General features: G+C 39.8%; 1 protein-coding gene across 15 annotated transcripts in view; it reads left to right on the forward strand.

Moving 5' to 3' along the window:
- The window catches only part of LOC135485691 (ribosome-binding protein 1-like), a 58,876-nt gene that overhangs the window by 7,047 nt on the left and 31,542 nt on the right, over nucleotides 1-20,287 (forward strand). For 7 of the 15 annotated variants that reach the window (XM_064768064.1, XM_064768067.1, XM_064768057.1 and 4 more), the window contains exons 5-19: nucleotides 1,091-1,338; nucleotides 1,600-1,637; nucleotides 4,281-4,455; nucleotides 5,050-5,265; nucleotides 5,894-5,998; nucleotides 7,113-7,270; nucleotides 7,666-7,756; nucleotides 10,333-10,488; nucleotides 12,614-12,769; nucleotides 15,405-15,560; nucleotides 15,893-16,048; nucleotides 17,730-17,825; nucleotides 18,605-18,652; nucleotides 19,445-19,540; nucleotides 19,750-19,821. In XM_064768064.1, coding sequence (XP_064624134.1) covers nucleotides 1,091-1,338; nucleotides 1,600-1,637; nucleotides 4,281-4,455; nucleotides 5,050-5,265; nucleotides 5,894-5,998; nucleotides 7,113-7,270; nucleotides 7,666-7,756; nucleotides 10,333-10,488; nucleotides 12,614-12,769; nucleotides 15,405-15,560; nucleotides 15,893-16,048; nucleotides 17,730-17,825; nucleotides 18,605-18,652; nucleotides 19,445-19,540; nucleotides 19,750-19,821 — 1,967 coding nt within the window. Of the gene's footprint in view, nucleotides 1-1,090; nucleotides 1,339-1,599; nucleotides 1,638-4,280; nucleotides 4,456-5,049; nucleotides 5,266-5,893; nucleotides 5,999-7,112; nucleotides 7,271-7,665; nucleotides 7,757-10,332; nucleotides 10,489-12,613; nucleotides 12,770-15,404; nucleotides 15,561-15,892; nucleotides 16,049-17,729; nucleotides 17,826-18,245; nucleotides 18,276-18,604; nucleotides 18,653-19,444; nucleotides 19,541-19,749; nucleotides 19,822-20,287 lie in introns of all 15 variants that reach the window. The other 8 variants (XM_064768059.1, XM_064768061.1, XM_064768063.1 and 5 more) reach the window with 8 other exon arrangements.

Consider the following 20,287-nt stretch of genomic DNA (forward strand, 5'->3'; position numbering starts at 1 on the left):
AAATCTGCTCTGGTGGAGCTGCAATTTGACCCAAAACCTCTGGTGTACCTCTGTTTCGGTGTACCTCAGTATTGGTGTACCTCAGTTTTGGTGTGCATTTTAGCGCCACCATCATGGTGTTTGGTGAGAAAACCAATCCCTCCGTTGGTATCAGTTCCTTCAGCAGAAGACAAATCTTCATGTTTTACAGAGCTCTGGTCTTTTATAGAAAGAGCTGGTCTGAATTGAAATATGTAGATGATAGAGTCTACCTTGATAACGATTCACTTGAGTTTGGGGCTTCTCAAAGTCGAACCCAAGCAAGGATGAGTAGAACCAACTTCCAGCATCATGAGCTGACTACCAGTGCCGGGTTTTGTTACAGAATTTACAGGTGATAAAATTCTAGTTTGCTTGAACAAGAATGAAGTATTCTCCATTCAGTAACTCCTTGCTTTAAACCTCCAGTGATTAATGGTGTAAATATTGGATTCCTCTACTTTTGATATCCAAACATTTCTTCGGGATATCTTGTGCTCAATGCTGTGTGTATGTAGTTCCTTCTTTCAGTTGGAATTACTATTGAAAAGGAGTTATATCGCAATAAGTTCATATGAGTGATATTGCTTCAGTTCACATTTAGTCATTTTGTCATTCTTGAGCAGGATCTGAAGGAATCATACCAGCTCTGCATCTGCAAAGTATGTTACCTATACCCTTAAATAGGCTTATCTAGGATCCTTAAACGTATATGGATAAAACTCTGTAGAAATAGGATGAATTTTATGTACATTTCTATCAGTGGAACCTCAGTTAGCGGACACCTCTCTATTAAGGACAACCTCTCAAAATAGCACTGGCGCTTTTACACATACAGTAGTGTAAATGTACTTCTATTCATTTATGAAATAAACATATAGGACACTAGTTTTGGTCCCGAATTGGTTGTTACCATTCAATTTGACCTCTCTAATCAGGACACCTCTCTATCAAGGACAGCATTTGTCAGTCCCAACGGTGTAGGTTCTACTGTAAATTACCCGTGACAAGTCCCTGATCTCGAGGTCCTATTATCTCTCTGAGGGCCTCATATAATAATCCGTCATTCCAGAGCAACAGCTTGCCATGTCTCACCAATCGCGCATCAAAGAAATGCAGAAGGAGCTGCAGCAAGAGAAGGGCCGCTACCTGGTGTTGAACAAGACGTCACAGGAGAAGGTTGAAGCCAAGGAACAGGAGTGCCTGGCCCTGCAGAGGAGGATGCAGCAGGCTCATGAGCAGCACGTCCAGGAGATGTCCAAGGCAAAGATGCAGATGGGAGATGGTCAGGCGGCGATGATGGTGCAAAGACTGCAGGAGGTAAGGTGTCGCAAGGCGTTTGTCTCGACCTACCAGTACAATGCAAGATTCACTAGGACTAGTTAACCCTCTTGATTGCTTTAGTTCAAAACAAAGTCATGCTGTATTAAAATAAACAATACATGCATGGTCGTACTTTCTGCTTTATAATTTATCCTTTATGAAATAGCATATACACATACATGTATGTCTAGAAAATGTGTTTTCTACTAATCATATATGAGTTTTACAAAATTTTGATCAAAGTCTATTCCATTTTAGGAAAACAAGCAACTGAAAGACGCTGCTGGAAAAGCTCAGTAAGTAACCTTCTGTCATAGTATCAAGAATGGATAATCAAAATTAATCTATACTTGATAGTATGTACATGTATAGTAAAAAGTCGATCGGATAGCAAAAAATAATTCATGTACATGTACATTCTTACATGTGGAAAACTTGAAGCTTGAATGTTTAAGCTTTTCCAAAAACTTCAGGAAAAAAATATTGGCTTTGTTTGACTGGGTTTATGTTTTGTTTATGTAGTCACTTGTTATATAATAATAATGTGACGCATTTATATAGCGCTCCTCAGTAACGTAACTGTTAAAGCGCTGTGGGATAACATATTATCACCCCGGTCTCCACAGAAATCAATCGGGGGTTTCAAGGAGCAACCAGAAGGTGCTCACTTGAACTTGACCAGTCAGGGAACCAAGGAGTGACTCGGCCGGGAGTTGAACCCACGACCTCCTGATCATGAGGCCGACTCTCTTCCACTGCGCTACCGCTGCCCCTTGTTGCGGGCTACCTGTCACTTGTCAACCTAATTGTCAACCATTGATTGTTTGTTAACTTACTTAAAACACAACATGACTTGACCCGAGTGTGAAAAGTGTCATCGTGAGTCTTATGGAGCCCACTCTTTGGATGTGACTTGTGTGTCCGTCATGTCACGCGTGACAAGTGAACAGTGACAAGAAACATGTGAAAATGTGGACTTATGTAAACTGAGCCCGACAGTGCACTCCCTGTAGGATTGATTATCGATTGGGGCTCTCTCTCTCTGAGACAACAAAGTCCCCACCTGGTCACAAGTTCCTTCCAAATGATATATTTTATTCGAATTACATGTCTTCTTAATACAAAGAACCAGGATCTTTTGCTGTTCAGTTCGGTTTGCTCTAGACTGCATTCCTCACATACTGTTCAAACTGAATACCTGTAATTGCTACAATAATTGGTGCCAAATAGAAACTGAGCACCATAGTCTAATCCTAGTGGTGTTCAAACTGAAGATCTGTAATTGCTACAATAATTGGTGCCAAATAGAAACCATGCACCATAGTCTAATCCTAGTGGTGTTCAAACTGAAGATCTGTAATTGCTACAATAATTGGTGCCAAATAGAAACTGTGCACCACAGTCTAATCCTAGTGGTGTTCAAACTGAAGATCTGTAATTGCTACAATAATTGGTGCCAAATAGAAACCATGCACCACAGTCTAATCCTAGTGGTGTTCAAACTGAAGATCTGTAATTGCTACAATAATTGGTGCCAAATAGAAACTGTGCACCATAGTCTAATCCTAGTGGTGTTCAAACTGAAGATCTGTAATTGCTACAATAATTGGTGCCAAATAGAAACTATGCACCATAGTCTAATCCTAGTGGTGTTCAAACTGAAGATCTGTAATTGCTACAATAATTGGTGCCAAATAGAAACTATGCACCATAGTCTAATCCTAGTGGTGTTCAAACTGAAGCTTTGTTATTGCTACAATAATTGGTGCCAAATAGAAACTATGCACCATAGTCTAATCCTAGTGGTGTTCAAACTGAAGATCTGTAATTGCTACAATAATTGGTGCCAAATAGAAACTGAGCACCATAGTCTAATCCTAGTGGTGTTCAAACTGAAGATCTGTAATTGCTACAATAATTGGTGCCAAATAGAAACCATGCACCATAGTCTAATCCTAGTGGTGTTCAAACTGAAGATCTGTAATTGCTACAATAATTGGTGCCAAATAGAAACTGTGCACCACAGTCTAATCCTAGTGGTGTTCAAACTGAAGATCTGTAATTGCTACAATAATTGGTGCCAAATAGAAACCATGCACCACAGTCTAATCCTAGTGGTGTTCAAACTGAAGATCTGTAATTGCTACAATAATTGGTGCCAAATAGAAACTGTGCACCATAGTCTAATCCTAGTGGTGTTCAAACTGAAGATCTGTAATTGCTACAATAATTGGTGCCAAATAGAAACTATGCACCATAGTCTAATCCTAGTGGTGTTCAAACTGAAGATCTGTAATTGCTACAATAATTGGTGCCAAATAGAAACTATGCACCATAGTCTAATCCTAGTGGTGTTCAAACTGAAGCTTTGTTATTGCTACAATAATTGGTGCCAAATAGAAACTATGCACCATAGTCTAATCCTAGTGGTGTTCAAACTGAAGATCTGTAATTGCTACAATAATTGGTGCCAAATAGAAATTATGCACCATAGTCTAATCCTAGTGGTGTTCAAACTGAAGATCTGTAATTGCTACAATAATTGGTGCCAAATAGAAACCATGCACCATAGTCTAATCCCAGTGGTGTTCAAACTGAAGAACTGTAATTGCTGCAATAATTGGTCCCAAATAGAAACTATGCACCATAGTCTTTTCCTAGTGGTGTTCAAACTGAAGATTTGTAATTGCTGCAATAATTGGTGCCAAATGTGACCCATCTAAGCAAAACCAGGCGCTTGTCGCACAGAAGAAGAGCCTAAATGACACCAGGAGATAATGGAAGAAATTGATGTGCTCATATTTCACAAAAGGCAGACAATAGAGAAATGAACAAACAGTCCGTCTCAACCTGCCAAGCTCAGAGCGACATGCGCCTGGTTTTGCTGTGACGGGTCACAAATAGAAACTATGCACCATAGTCTAATCCTTGTTCTGTAGGATGAACAGCATGCCAGGCCCAGACACGTCAGGACTTCAACAACAACTCAAGATCGTTCAGGGAGAACTCAATAACAACGTGATCAAACTGTCAGCGTTGGATAACGCCAAGAGAGCTCTTGAACAGAAAGTGAATCGATACGAGGAACAGCTCAGAAAATCCGAGGGATCAAAGGTAATAGGATGAACGGGCATTCAATTTCATGCTTTGTTAAGTGATGTTATAGTTTAACCCCTTGTCTCTGTGACCACTGTCGACTTTATACAGACTCATGTCTGGGGTACCGGTGGTGCAATAGAATGCTATTAGAAACTGGTTGTGGTTCCTTAGAAAATGATCGAGCTTCAACTGTGGCAGATATTTTGATTGATTGGGGCAGAATGCTGCCATAGATCTCCAAAGATGTGACTGTGGCCAAGATCAAATCACAGGCCAAATAATAAATCAACGAAAACAGCTTTGGTTCCATGTCAGCGATTTTACAAATGATGTTTCAATATGGCACTTATGGCAAATGAATAATTCTCAGCCCTCCAAGGGGCATCGCTAGCTTTTTGATCAGAAGGGGGGGGCAAAAATGACACTTGGAATTTTTCGCCCAGAATCATGATCATAAACACATTAACCCCCCTACCCTCCCAACCACTAGCTACACACCTGCCTCCTCTTGCAAACTGGAAGGGAAGCATCCAATGAGGGTTGGACCTTGTCCCAGGATTGCCACAGACGCCGATTACAAAGCTAAAGAATTTTTACTTCTGTTTAAAGAAAGAAACTGAAGCGGTTTGTACGAGGAAACTTCAAGAAGTCCAGGAAGAATTACGCAAATTACAAAACAGGAACAGTAATTCTGACAAGGAGTACGAGCGTGTAAGCCATGGAAAAGAAACGGCAGAGACCGAATGTGCATTCTTGAAAAATCGTCTCCAGCAGTTCGAATCTAGTCATGGTGCTGCGGTGGGTGACTTAGAAAGTAAACTTAAGGTTGGTGTTGGTGTCCTCTGTCTCCTGCTCCTTTTATGTCGATCTTGAAATTGTTGCGGCTTTGGTATAAATCCCTTTCATCTTGAATTCCAACTCTACATATTTTAGTGGTTTCTCCCTTGGTAACTTGAGGGCAGTGTTTTTTACTAGGACTTAGTAAAACATATCTTCTCTTCAAAATTTCATTTCAACATTTTTTCCATATTCTGTGACGTTTGTTCCCATGTTGACATGGGTAAGCCTGCCCTAGGACCTTGGCTGTTCGCCATGTGACATTTCGAAAACCTGGTGTTGACCACCATTTTATTGACACATGGTCATCATAAAACTTGGAGTCAGGAATTCCGTGCCTTTTTCGTTGGGTTGTATCACACCATGTGGCGATTCTTTTGCTTGTTTTGTGGTCTTGAAACCACAAGATATTTAGAAAAGTAGCGCGTTTTGTCTAATAAAAACTTCTACCATAAAAAACAAACTAATTGTCTCATGGCATTGAATCCGAAATCAGCCTGGCAATATTGGTAGTAATTTCATTCTCTTGGTAGTAATCTTACTCTCTTGGTTTCATGCAATTTTGAAAACGTTTAAAATATCATATTGCAAAACTATCCATGTTTACCAATTTCAGGAAGCTCATGGGAGCAAGTCTGAACTCGACAACAAAATACGTCATCTTGAGTCACTCATAGCTGAAAAAGATAAATTGGTCAAAGCTAAAGAATCGGAAATGAAGGTGAGATTAAATGCTTTGCTCTCTTGAACTGGTCATCTGTGGTCATGCATCCCTGGCAAAACAGTCAATGTTGAAGATTGAGACCTGTAGGTGTAGGGCAAGCCTTGTTCACACCATTTTATTTATTTAGATGGATGTCTGTCGACATCACAATAATATGTAAACAGCAGACCTGCCAACCTGTTACGATTTTCCGTATTCAGTACGGATTTTGGCCGAAAAATGCATTTTAGTACAGCGTTATGGAATTGCTATCAAAAATACGATTTTCAAAAAAAAGTTCAATTTTTTTTCGTTTCGTCGATTTCGTTTTGTTGATTTCTGTGCACCGCCAAGTCTCGGGCAAATCACATTAACTTTTTCAAATACATTGGCATTATGATACTGCCAGCGTTTCTCCTGCGTTGCGCACGACTCACTCTCAGATTACAATATGGCGGATTTCGATTTTGAACTTTTATATTAGTGCTTCTCAAGGAACAAAAAACCTACTGAAAGTTTGTGATAATGAGTCATTTATGTGTTACTGAAAGACCCCCCCAAAATACTGAAAAAGTGACAAATTCAGGGGGAAAATACTGAAAAGGGTAATTAGGGGTTGGCAGCTCTGAAACAGGTGCACGCACCCTCACAGCCAGTCAACTCTGTGGAATGCACTTAACATGGACCTCAGAAACAGTGACTCATTAGATTGTTTTAGAAAAGGACTAAAGACACTTCTATACAGGAAATACTTTCAGTGACTCTGTGTGGGGGGCGCATTTGAACATTCAATTTCCTGAGTGGAAATTGCGCCTAAGAAATGGAAATTTGATTGATTGAGTCAACGTGGTGTTTGTTGAGAAAAGCTGCAACAATATGGTCACCTGTTGATATTTCCCCCAACTACATATTGTATATAATGATGCTTAACCAATGATGTAAAGCTGTTCTCGTACCGGATAAACAGTAATAATAAATATCTCGCAAGTCATGAGGTAGGTGGAAAAAACTCTTCGTATCCAATTAAATCCGAGGCGGAATGAGCGTTATTTACATGCCACTACGGTTAGGTGCCGATTCTATTGGCCTAGTTGCTCTGACACTGTATTCAATTTACCTCTCTCGTTTGCAGGAAGTCGTCGAGGAGAACCGAGAACTGCGATCTTGTCGTCAAAGACAGGCGGGTGAGGGTGAGGAATCGCCAAAAAAACCAGCTGGGGCGCCCAATGGAGACGTGCACCCAGAAGAAAAAATAGAGTCAAAAATAGCTATTACAGAACATGAAAAAATGTAAGTTATTGGGAGAAGATAAAAAAACATATGTTATTGAGTGTTCAGAACAGTAACTCCCATCGCGGACTCTGAAATTTAAAATCTACTCAATGTTCATGGCTAGGCCGACTAGCTGTAGCTACATGTATTGCTGTGTTGACTCTCGATGTTCCATTCTGTACCTGGAAGTGTTGGCATTGTTTTGCAACAGACCCTGCGTACGAACTTTGCAGAGATTTGAAAATGGGATTGCCACAAGTGCAGGTTACATCTGGCTTTCTGGAAAAGCTAACATTATCTCACCTTCCTACAGCATAGTTTGTCAGTGCCTATAGTCTCTTTAAGAGAATAGACTATAAAATGATGAACTTTGTAGTTATTCAATATTATGCCCGATTCAATTTCTTTTTCAGTTTAAATCAGTTACAGAGTGACATGCAAACAAAAGATTCCACAATTGCCACATTACAAAATGACTTAGAAAGCCAAAAGAAAAAAAATAATGTAAGTAACTTGTAAGGATTTGCCTTGGCCGTCACTGCTGCTTATTTGCATCACTGGTAGCAGGTTATCAACATGACATCTGGACCTATCACACCTTTGGGACCAAGCTAGTCAAATCTTTCAAATCTGTGAAGAAATTTTCTTGTCAAATTTTGGACACCTCCAGTCTGTTATCTATTGTGCCTGAATTTCCCGTAGAACTGATTTTGATGCACTGGTTCTATTGAAAAACCTCTGTCCTGTTGAGTACCTCTTTTATGGTAAGTTATTCTGGCATGGTATGCTCTTCACTTTCCTTTTCCACTTATCAGCCACTGCAGCTGGAATACACCTGACTTGATATCAGCCACTGTTGCTGGAATACACCTGACTTAATATCAGCCACTGCGGCTGGAATACAACTGGCTTAAGATCAGCCACTGCAGCTGGAATACACCTGACTTAATATCAGCCACTGCAGCTGGAATACACCTGACTTAATATCAGCAACTGCAGCTGGAATACACCTGGCTTAATAGCTGCGCTTACACCACGAAATATTGGTGGACCAATTGCACTTACACCACCACATTGCCGCGACAAATTGGTTCGGCAATCCATTGCCGATACAAATTGCCGAGCGAATTTGTCCCACCAAGCTTGATGGTCCAAATTCGCCCGGCTTGTTAAAAGCTCGGCTTTGTCGTGGTGTACGCGCAAATGGATCGGCAAATAGCTAGTTAGATGGTTCGGCTCCAGGCGGCGCTTTCGAAATGGCGCTTTCTGCGCATGCAATTTATTGTTTGCGCGCCATCTGTAGCCGGATTTTATAACTAGCTGCAGTGCTGGTGTAAGCGCTTGGTGGATTTTCGATGGTGCGGCATTGGTTCCCGAACCAAGATTGGTGGTCCATTTTCAGGTGGTGTAAGTGCGGCTATAATCAACCACTGCAGCTGGAATACACCTGACTTTGGTATCAGCCACTGCAGCTGGAATACACCTGACTTAATATCAGCGACTGCAGCTGGAATACACCTGACTTAATATCAGCAACTGCAACAGGAAAACACCTGATTTTAGTATCAGCCACTGCAGCTAGAATACACCTGACTTAATATCAGCGACTGTAGCTGGAATACACCTGACTTAATATCAGCAACTGCAGCTGGAATACACCTGACTTAATATCAGCAACTGCAGCTGGAATACACCTGACTTAATATCAGCCACTGTAGCTGGAATACACCTGACTTAATATCAGCAACTGCAGCTGGAATACACCTGACTTAATATCAGCCACTGTAGCTGGAATACACCTGACTTAATATCAGCCACTGCAGTTGGAATACACCTGACTTAATATCAGCCACTGCGGCTGGAATACACCTGACTTAATATCAGCCACTGCAACTGGAATACAACTGACTTATCAGTTACTGCAACTGAAATACACTTCACTTAGTATCAGCCACTGCAGCTGGAATACACTTGACTTAATATCAGCCACAGCAGCTGACTTTTAATACCAGCTACAGTTGAAATACTCCTGACTTCAAGAAATCATGACTTCTTGTCATGGTATGAGCTAATGCAGTCTTGACTTCGAAACAGGAAGTTGTTCGAAATATTGATTGAGCATTTGAGTTGTCTTCCTGGTGAAAACTGCCTGGGATCAACTGGTTGAAATGTCACAGCCTACACACTGTAGGAAGCGAACCAGAAAACTCCTTCGATTTAATTATCAACATTTACATTTGATATTCCACTCCACCCATTTTCCTGGCTGTTTGCTTTTGCATTTTCTTGTTGTTTGTGATTTCCATGTACTTTACTTATTCTGACCCGTTCAGCTGCTTGTATGATCCTGACTAAAAACGATTTTCTACAAAGCCATACTACACCTTTTGTGGAAATGATATTTGTGGAAAGGAACAAGTTTACAATGTAGTTATGTGATATTTTATTGTTTAGGGCCTGGTTGGTCATAAAGCACAAAATTTACGTTATCCCTAACAGTTACGTTAAGTATCCTTAAAGACGTTATCTCCCGAAGCTAATCTGGTTTTTGACATATTAAAAGACTTGATGACTCTGTTAAACTAGTGTGGCTTTAAACAACCCAGCCCAGGAAAGGTACAAGGTCAGAAAGTCGTCAAAAAAACTGATGCTGTGTCTATTGCTTTTCTCCTGGTGTACATGGTGTAAGCAGTTTCTGACCTCCTTATCTTATATCAATAATTGCAGAATTTTTCAGCAATCCAACAATTTATGTTCTCTGCACTCTATTAACTCTGTACTGTGGTTGTATGACAATAAACATATATATATAATAGTGAATTTGATTTCATACAATCTGGATGATGAGTTGATATTTTGGGTGACGTTACGTTTAAAAGATTTTGCAATAGGCTACAGAATTTTGAAGTAAAAGTGCCAATCTAGAGGGGGGGGGGCTGTTTTATGCTTCTCGATGATTTTGTCAGTACATGTGCTTATCGCTAACTGGCTTTTATAATTAAGAACCTTTTATGTCAAAGAATGGCAATGTAAATAATTTCAAAAATGTTGGCAGACTGTATTTATTATTTATCTAATAGGCCTTGAGAGAGAAAAATTGGAAAGCCATGGACGCGTTGTCACAGACAGAAAAAATGACGGCAGATATTCCGCAGCTGCGCAGAGAACTCGGTGAAAAAGACGCAGAAATTAATCGTCTTAGTGAAGATCTGGAGAAACATCAATCAAAGTGTAGTGTAAGACTCGTTGACTTCATCAGCTTGCACACCATGCTTGTTTCCTGGGGACGGGGTGACAAATGGCCATTTTTAATTTGTTTGCTTTTCGTGTCTTAATGTGTGCACCGCATCGATTTGAACACCAAGGGTGTACATTTTTTAACTCTTGTTGCTATTGCCGTGATGGGTTGATAAATTTTAGTGTGATATCTTCTTTTGTTTCATGTGGCCTTGGGTTTTCCTTGCCTACAGGTTTTGAAAACAAACTGACAATATTCCCCGACTTAAACCTTTTCAACCGAAATTCTTCATTTCTCTACCTGAAGAAATGCCTGGCATAAGTCTGGCAGAACCGAAATGGGTCAGGCAGTACGCTGGCCTGTATTAAAAGTTAACTTCCTCTGCGTTTCTTTGTGAAATTACAAATTGCTTTGGTCATTAAAGTCTACCCTACCAGCCCAGCTCTGTGTTTAACATTAAGTTCGCCAAACTTTTCCTGTTTTTAGCTGCGATGTGTTGTCTTTAATATCATATTTGTGTAGTATGTTGTTGAAGGCCTACAGGGTGTGTCTACAAAAATGAACAAACTGAAATTTTTGTCTTACGAGAGAACTGAAGTGATAGGAAATCTGTAATCTCACCATCCATTCTCGGCCTTCTACGCTCAAAGACTTTGATTCATTCTGTGGTACACCCCGTAGACTATAAATAATTACCATTTCTGTTCATCTATCTGTCATGCCTTATGGATCTCATGGCTAACAATATTAACCCTTCTGCTGCTGTTGACCTGCCGCGCGGAACATAACTCCTAAGCATGACCCTGTGGTCTATTTTGCTTATATCTCGCTTCAAATTAGGCCGTTTGACTTGAAACCAAAATGAGATGAAAGAGAAATAAATTACGCATGCAATGAATGCATTTTGGTGCATCTCCTATGTCTCAAAGGTGGTCTGGCTTTGGGGGGGTAATTGGTGGATGCAAGCTGCAACCTCACCTCTGACTGCACAACTTCTGATTTATTTTGTTTAAACTTTGACGAGGAACTCATTCGAACAGCCGCATTAACGGAACAAACGTTGGCAAGGTCTATGCCTCTAAACCTTTCTCACTTGATTGTCAACGGAACAAACCTTGGCAAGGTCTATGCCTCTAAACCTTTTTCACTTGATTGTCAACGGAACAAACGTTGGCAAGGTCTATGCCTCTAAACCTTTTTCACTTGATTGTCAACGGAACAAACGTTGGCAAGGTCTATGCCTCTAAACCTTTCTCACTTGATTGTCAACGGAACAAACCTTGGCAAGGTCTATGCCTCTAAACCTTTTTCACTTGATTGTCCTTGTCAGACCCGTGGGAGTTATTATAAATTTGTTTATCCACCCCTTCTTCGAGATTAACCCTCCCGAAATGACCGTTGGCATGTTCAGGAGACCATATATCTATAATGAAAGGTTAGAGCTGACTGCTTGGTTCAAGGTTGATGCTGTTCATCTTGGCTACTCACAGTACAAATTTGGTGATGACAGTCTTTACAGTTTATGAGAACTTAAATACACCGACATGAAGAAATTCCCTGTAATAAAGAGGTTGAATTGGCCAATAATGATTACCCATAAGTCCACAAACCACAAATAATTGACTAAATAATTGTTCTACAAAACTTCATATCACAGATTTTTTTCCAACATCTCTCTCAGTCCAAGATTACTTGTCAACAACTTGCAGATTTTTTTCACTTTGGTTTGCATGTTCCTGTGCATGATCGAGTGCCATAATTGTTTTGAAAGACTCGCCTCGCTATAACTTTGCTGGTTTTCTTCACAATATCAATAGCCGTGGCCACTTTCAATGTCTTTTTAGTTGTCTTTTGTCTTGACCATTCAAATCAAATAGAAAAAAGACTATGCTTCATGTTTTATTCGACTTGGGGCAGAATTGTTCCGCTCTGATTATTTCGATTTGTGATATGGCTTTCAAATGCTTTTTTGGTTGGGGGCAGTTCTAACTGATTCCATAGCTTTCTCACTTCCTGTGAAGCTAATAATAATATTAAAGTTGAATATTTTAATGCGCTTGGCCGTTCTATGTTTTCAGCACCAGCAATGTACCTAATTCATCTATTGTTTATATTCTTTCCAGGAACTTTCCGAACAATTCCAGCAGGTCTCAGCAGAGCAAGAACAACTCCGAAAAGAACAAGAGGTCGTAACAATATTACGAGAGGAGCTAACGTCTGCCAAAACAGCCTTAGAAACTGTTCTGGGCGAAATGTCTGAGAAACAAAAACAATGTGATGTAAGCAATGGAATGCTTGTTGGCAATGTTGCTTGTAAATTGTGAATATTTTCCTTGAAATGAAGCAGTATAAGGAAGTTAAAATGGGAAGAGCTATCCAGAAAAAGTATTTTTCTACTGGAGCTATTTTTTAATTTGATAGTGCTTTGCCTTATGGTCTTTCTGGAAATAGTGCTTTGAAGGCCTGAAGCAGGTAGCCAGCTGTTTTTGCTGCGGGGTTCAAAGGTGTCTAAATCACCGAGTTGCCTGTGGCTTTCAGTGGGTGTTTTTTGCCGGGAATGACTGAAAATATCTACAAAGTTGCTTGAGTGTTCATTTCCTTGCCTTCATTTCACGAAATCCACTAAAGGTGTAAATAACCGCATGCCTTGACTTCTTTCAGCATTGTTCAGGAGATCCTAACAAGTACAACAGTTCTGGCCGAGTCTTAATTCTGACACTCTCAGAGTCCAAATCAAGACACCTTGGGGTGATTCTGAATTCAAAATCCTTAACTTAAGCACTAATCGAGTAGTGAAAGCAATGGAGTGAGAAGAACAGTGGAACCTCCCTTAGTGGACACCTCTCTATTAGGACAACCTCTCTATTAAGGACACTAGTTTTGGTTCCAAATGATGTTGACGTGGCAATTTGGTGTCCACTGCGCCTGCTTGACCCCAACTGAATCTAGTTTTGGTTCCAAAGTGGTGATTTCCATTCAATTTGACCTCTGTAATCAGGACACCTCTCTGAGGACAGCACGTGTCAGTCCCGAGGGTGTCCTTAATAGAGAGGTTCTCCTGTACCTCAAGTTACTGATGGATGGCATTGCTTATCAATCTAAAAATGGCGGCACAGCTTTTCAATTCATGGCGTTAACTTTGAGAAATCTTTAAATCAATTATAAGACTTGCCCAGAACTGATGCGGAAGATGTTTTCTTCAAAATAACCTCACCATTCTGTTGCTTTAACCTCACAATTCCTGCTTGAAAACAATTGCTTCCTTGGCACCTCCTAAATGATTCTTTATAATTGGGTCTTGATTTACCATATAAAAACCCATTGGTATTAAAAAATGATCAAGTTGCCTTGATTCGCAATTGTGATTTGAACCATTTGTCATTGGATCACCAGTTCAGTGCACTACTGATAGCATATTTCAAGATACCCTAAATTTTTACATGTGTACCCTGTCTTGAGAATGTATCTGTACATACATGTATACTTCCACTGATAACTATCATTTAAATCAGATACATGATTGTCATGCATGGGGCCCTTAAAATAGGAAAGGTCTAAAAGAAAATAGTTTTGTGCCATTTTCCAATGAATGCTGATGCCTTTCCTATCAAAAGCATGCAATTACATTTAACAACACCTCTACAAGCAAAGCTTTGCACGTTCATTCTTTGTCAAGTTGGATCCGCGATTGTTGCCTTGTTATCGCATTGGTTTTGACGAAAAATTCTTGTCGCAGCCAAAAAGAGGCAATTTCACAATGAATTTTATCACTGATCCATCGATTCGCCTGCACTTGCTCAGTCGAATGAGTTTGATCTGGAGACTAAGTGTTTTAACCAAAATTCATACTCTGATGCATGACGATTGCTAGCTACCAACAACAAATGTTGTGTTCAGCACAGACCTCGACACAAAATTTGTCGCTGTCTTATCATGAGACTTTAGAATGCTCAAAATTTCTGCCACATCAAAATAGAGGAAGAATCTTTCTCGTTTGAATCTTTTACCTTTGGAAATATGTTTTAACATCGGCTTTTGATACCATAACCAGACACAAGACACAAAGTTTGTCGGTGTCTTATCATGAGACTTAGAATGCTCGTGATAACAAAATTTCTGCCACATCAAAATAGAGGAAGAATCTTTCTCGTTTGAATCTTTTACCTTTGGAAATATATGTTAACATCGGTTTTTGATACCATAACCAGACACAAGACACAAAGTTTGTCGGTGTCTTATCATGAGACTTAGAATGCTCGTGATAACAAAATTTCTGCCACATCAAAATAGAGGAAGAATCTTTCTCGTTTGAATCTTTTACCTTTGGAAATATGTTTTAACATCGGCTTTTGATACCATAACCAGACACAAGACACAAAGTTTGTCGGTGTCTTATCATGAGACTTAGAATGCTCGTGATAACAAAATTTCTGCCACATCAAAATAGAGGAAGAATCTTTCTCGTTTGAATCTTTTACCTTTGGAAATATGTGTTAACATCGGTTTTTGATACCATAACCACGAAACTCAACTTGTTGGCGGGACACCACGATATGACGCTGAATGAGAGTTCAAATTTGTTGACCTCATGATTCATCATACGCAAGTACAGGGATCGCAGTTTCTCCGTGGCTGCCCCTTATCTCTGGAATCGACTCCCCAAAGCAATTACATCTGCTGAGACCCTCACCCAATTCAAATCCCTTCTTAAAACACACTTGTTCAATCTTCACTTCAAAAAATAGAGGAGGTAGCGCTTTGAGCAGGGTGACCTGGAAAGGCGCTTTACAAATTCTATATTTATTTATTTATTTATAAGTTCAAGGTATCTTGCATTTTTGTCTCTGAACTGTAGAATAACTTCCCTGGCCACAATCCATTCACTAAACTTTGACATTTTGTCCTTTCCTTTAGGAATTGTCAGCAAAGTATGAGAAGGCTACAGAAGAAGTGTCAGCAGGGGCTAGTTCTGCCCAGAATGTCTCTGAACTTGAAGAGCAGTTGACTGTGATGAGTGCACAACTTGACCAACTTAGAGAAGACTTTGAGAATAAACAACAAGAGAATGTTGTAAGATTTCATTGTTGTCACCTTGTTATAGCATTCCTTTAGATGGATTTATTCCCTTGATGGGAAAGATCTGAATCAATCTGAAGATGAAAACGCTGATAAACCCATCTGAAAAATTAGTTTTGGAGTGCCTTATTATTTATCTTCTGACCCATCCATGGTGGAAACCTTTGGTATATCTCAAACTATATACCCATCTCAAAGAGTATTGTTCACAATCCTAAGTTGATTTTATGTTATTTGGCAACCAAATTTTGAAAGTGGGGAGTTTCACCAAGAACATGTGACTAAAAAAACCCATCATCATACTTACAAATGATTGCTTTTTCCAGGATTTACTTGAGCGTTATCAGAAAATCTCTGAACAGTTGATTACAATGACGAGTGACCAAGGAGCCTCTGACAGTCTCCAACAGGAGTTGAGGGAGACCAAATCAGAATTGGACCAAATGCGTGGAGTACTAGAGCAGACGACTCAGGAGAAAGAAGTAAGCCTGATGGCTGTCATGTCCTCGCGTATCTGCCTGGTCCGCTTGTAAAATAACGTCTGCACTTTACGCCGTTGATATTTAATGTCCTATCAGGTTTCAGACATATTTCAAGTCTATGGAGCTCGTCTCATTGAAATACAGCCGTGATTATGCATTTTAAAACTGACCGTGCTCGGTATTTGTTGTAAAAGGTTACAGCTATCTTTGCCTGATTTGTGAAAAAGGGCATGATTTGAATGGAACTGAAACTGTAAAAGTTTTAGTCAGCAAGGACGGCATTTCAGGGGCAGCAAGGCAAAGAGAAACTCTGCCATTGCCAGTCCTAACCCCGGACGAAAAAAGAGGAGCATCAGGCATGAGGCTAGCGATCTCGTCTTATAAAACAAACTCTTGCTACAGAAATGCAAACAATAGAAAGCTCTTGACTGCCTGTGCTCTTATCGGAGCGAAAAACTTTTAAGTAAAGTAAGTTAGGCAAAGAGGGGGGAATGATAGTAAATGCCATGCTGCCGTTGTGAAGTTTGAACCAATGGAAAAAAAAAATCCTGTGACTGGTGAGCATTGTCAGCCTGCAAGATTCAAAATGGAACCTCATTGTATCCATAGACTTGGCATATGTCTGCCACCTGCTTAACTGCACATTGTACTCCTGCCTCAGCACTGCTAATCTTAATACATTTGTACTTGCAAGCATGTTCCCTTTCAGATCTTCATCCCATCATGTTACAAACTTCATCCTCAATAATCTCCCTCTCTTCTGACGTAGAGAAGCTACGAGACCTCATACTGTTAATGACTTCCCTATTCCAGCATGCTTCGCACCAGACCTCAAGCTATCAAAACTTCATCTGTACTCCTTCGAGAAATTTGAATCGGCACCACGATGCGCAAAAGTTGGGGGGAAAATCACGATTTTGTCCAATTGCACATGCGCATGAATGATTGCCGTGGGAAAATCTTCTGTGCGCATGTGTATCCCAATTCAAAATTTGGAAAAAATTCCAACTTGTGTCAATTGTGGCACGGATTCAAAGTCCTCTGTGGAGTATTCTCGCATGAACTTGCACCAGATTTCAAGCTGAATAACTTTTCCTGTTTTAGCATCGTCAAGCCCTATGCTCTGGCTCAAGAAGTTATCCCTGTGGGACTCCAAGCTTTAGAACTGTCCCTGATATTGCATGGACATGCACACGATATCTGGCTCAGAAACATTCTCCTTTCTCAAATGGCTTGGCACTGTAAACGCCTTCTGAATAGGTTGTCATGCTCCGGTGTCCATTACTTTCCCTGTTTCAGCATGGACGAATACTAGACCCCAAAGCTCCATAACTTGACCTCCGCTTGAATTATCTTGCATAGGATGACAAGCTGAAAACTTCCATCATCTACCATCGTTTTATCATCATTGCACTAACCATTTATTCACCTGTTACCTCTTTGCCGCTAATAAATCTCTCTTTTTTCGAAACACTTTTAAACTCATTGATTCACTCCAGGTTGGTGGTTGGTTTTAATAGTCAATTCTTGTAGTTGAAGGAGGACATTGCTTGCTTCCCAATTCAGGTGGGGCCTATGTTCCATTGTCTTTAGACTCTAAATTTCTTTCAATAGCAGCAAGAAAATCTGCTAGAACTAATCAACTTAGCATTCAGTTCATTTGTTGTTTCTTTTATTTCAGGATTTGAGGGAGAAAAATTGGAAGGCAATGGAAGCGCTGAATAAGGCAGAGGACGGCGTAAAACAGAGAATAGCAGACGCCTTACATTCAAATAAGGTAAAGAGTTGAACAAATATAAAGTCACCTCATATATTGGTTCAGACACAGGTATCATCTCTGTTAGAGCAATCCTTTTCAGTATTTGCCATGAGGCAAATACGGTATTTCCAAGCGGAAAGTTGTGCAATTTGCCAGCAGTACGATATGTATTCATGTTGGGTTCTCATTACTCCTGAAATTGTGAGCAGTTCAGTAAAAGTGTTGGAACATATGTTGAAGTAACCCAACACTGAGATAACTTGACCTGATAGGTGATATCAACGTAATTTTCAAACGATGTTTGAGTATGGTTCAATTCCTTTTGAAAGTAGTATTCTGTATTGACAATCCGATCAAGGTCCCTTGGTTTCAATATCACGGTGGAAAAAGTCAAATGTAATTGAAAATGGGTTCATTTCTTGAAATATTTTGCCGCAGGAAAATGGAGTGGACTACAACCACTTTGAGGTACAAACTGAACAGACTCCTGTGTCTCTCAATAGTATTATCAGTTCTTGGTTTCCTGGCCAGGTCGTCTTTTCGAACTCTTTATCTGGCATTCATCAGCATAAGGGCTGTCGGAAAGCTAACTGTCTCATTCCCACTGGTTTGTTTTGTCATTTGACATGGGGTTGGTTTTCAATTTGAATAATTTTGGTTCTCTGTCATATTTTCGAAATTGACTCCTTGAAGTTGTTTTTCTGTCCACTTTCCATTTAATTCTGGTCTTTGAAAGTTTCAAAGAAATTGGCAATTGGCATTATTTAAATTTCTGTTTCTTCTCATTACTAATAAAGTCTGGTGAAAAAGACAAACAGATATTGGACCTGTTACACCTTTTAAAGGTACAAGAGTTTAGACTTTAACATACAGTAGAACCTCTATATTAAGGACACCCTCAGGATTGACAAGTGCTGTCCATAATAGAGAGGTGTCCTGTTTAGAGGGGTCAAATTGTATGGAAACAACCAATATGGGACCAAAATCAGTGTCCTTAATAGAGAGGATATCCATAATAGAGAGGTGTCCCCTAAGGGAGGTTCCACTGTAGTTCCTAAGAACCTCAGTAGGTCTAGATATCTTGGTCTTGTAGTGGTTGATGATGTCAATACTTTGCATGTCTCAACTCTGGCCAGCCTCAACTTGATCCAAAAAACTTACCCTCGCTACAATAGTTTACAAAAACTAAATGCTTGAGGTTGGCCAGAGTATGTTTAAAAAGATAGGTATATTGGGCAAATTCGTTAGTACTGGGATCCAATACCTGCATGCTCCTTGTACGGATGGTAGTGTAAAGTCTTTTTTGCCTAGGTTTTGGTTTAGGTTGATGTAAGGGTAGTAGTAATATTTCAATGTTTTATGAGAAAAATACACAATCATCACAGAAGATCACAAACTATTTTGTACATTACTTCTGTATTTCATACAAACTGCGTGGCAGAACTAATATCATGTCTGCTGGGTTCTTCTGGGCACTGTAGTTTTTCTTGTATTGAATGGCCTTCCCCATAACGGGTTGTTGAGGACTGTGTAACATGTTGTAAATCTGGATTGCGAGTTCATCCGATTCAGAACTTCTCCATTTTAATTCATTTTATTTCATCAAACGTTTGAAATCTTTGTTATTTTCCTTCTAGGAGAACTCCACAACCATAGTACAGGAGGAAATCAACAAAGTACGACAAAAATTATCAAAGATTTTCCCAGATATCTCTGTGGACATCGACGATGAGGTAAGTACATGGTAGTTTATCAGTTACATAGTGTCAATAGTTCGGACCCTTTGAGAAGATACAGATGAAATTTTTCGAGAAATTACAAGAAAAAAGAGGTGCAAAAATCAGTTTACAGTAGCTAGCAAAAGATAGGAAGATTATAAAATGACAGTGCAGGAGATTCCGTATTTTTCTTTATTTTGCCATAAACTTGTTTCAATTTGCAGGAAAATAGTGACTGGTGGGATGAATTTGAAGAAAAAGCAAAAGATCATATCACCAGTGTGGCGAGAAGACAGGTCAGTTTTGAAAATGTCAGCAAGCTTTTCTCACTCAAACTGTCAAACATGTAAAAAGTGCATCGAATTGACGACAGCAGATCACCTTATTTCTAGCATCTAGTGCTATTGGTTAAAAGTGGTTTGAAATCAGTGTTTCATTGTCTCTGCGAAGAATCTTAGTAAACTGAAGAGATTTATATTACCTTTCATTGCGATGTGTGCATTGCTTGGCATGATTGAATTCTAAGCTAGTTGTGGATTCTTCACCATTCCAAGAAAATCAGGTGGACTATGGGTATGAACATGGTTTAGGTGGAGGAATGGGGGGGCCTAGGGAGATGGGAGAGCTCTAGTATTCATTTCAAATCTAACCGGAGGAGGGAGGGGGGGGCTTAGGTTTTTAGTCTAATGCTGTGCTGCACTTGAGGTGTCATGTAACTCATGTGTCAAAGCGTTTATTTAGCTTCTTACTATACCTTCATTT

Source organism: Lineus longissimus, chromosome 3 (genome assembly GCF_910592395.1).
Source record: "Lineus longissimus chromosome 3, tnLinLong1.2, whole genome shotgun sequence".
In the NCBI taxonomy this organism is placed as follows: Eukaryota; Metazoa; Nemertea; class Pilidiophora; order Heteronemertea; family Lineidae; genus Lineus; species Lineus longissimus.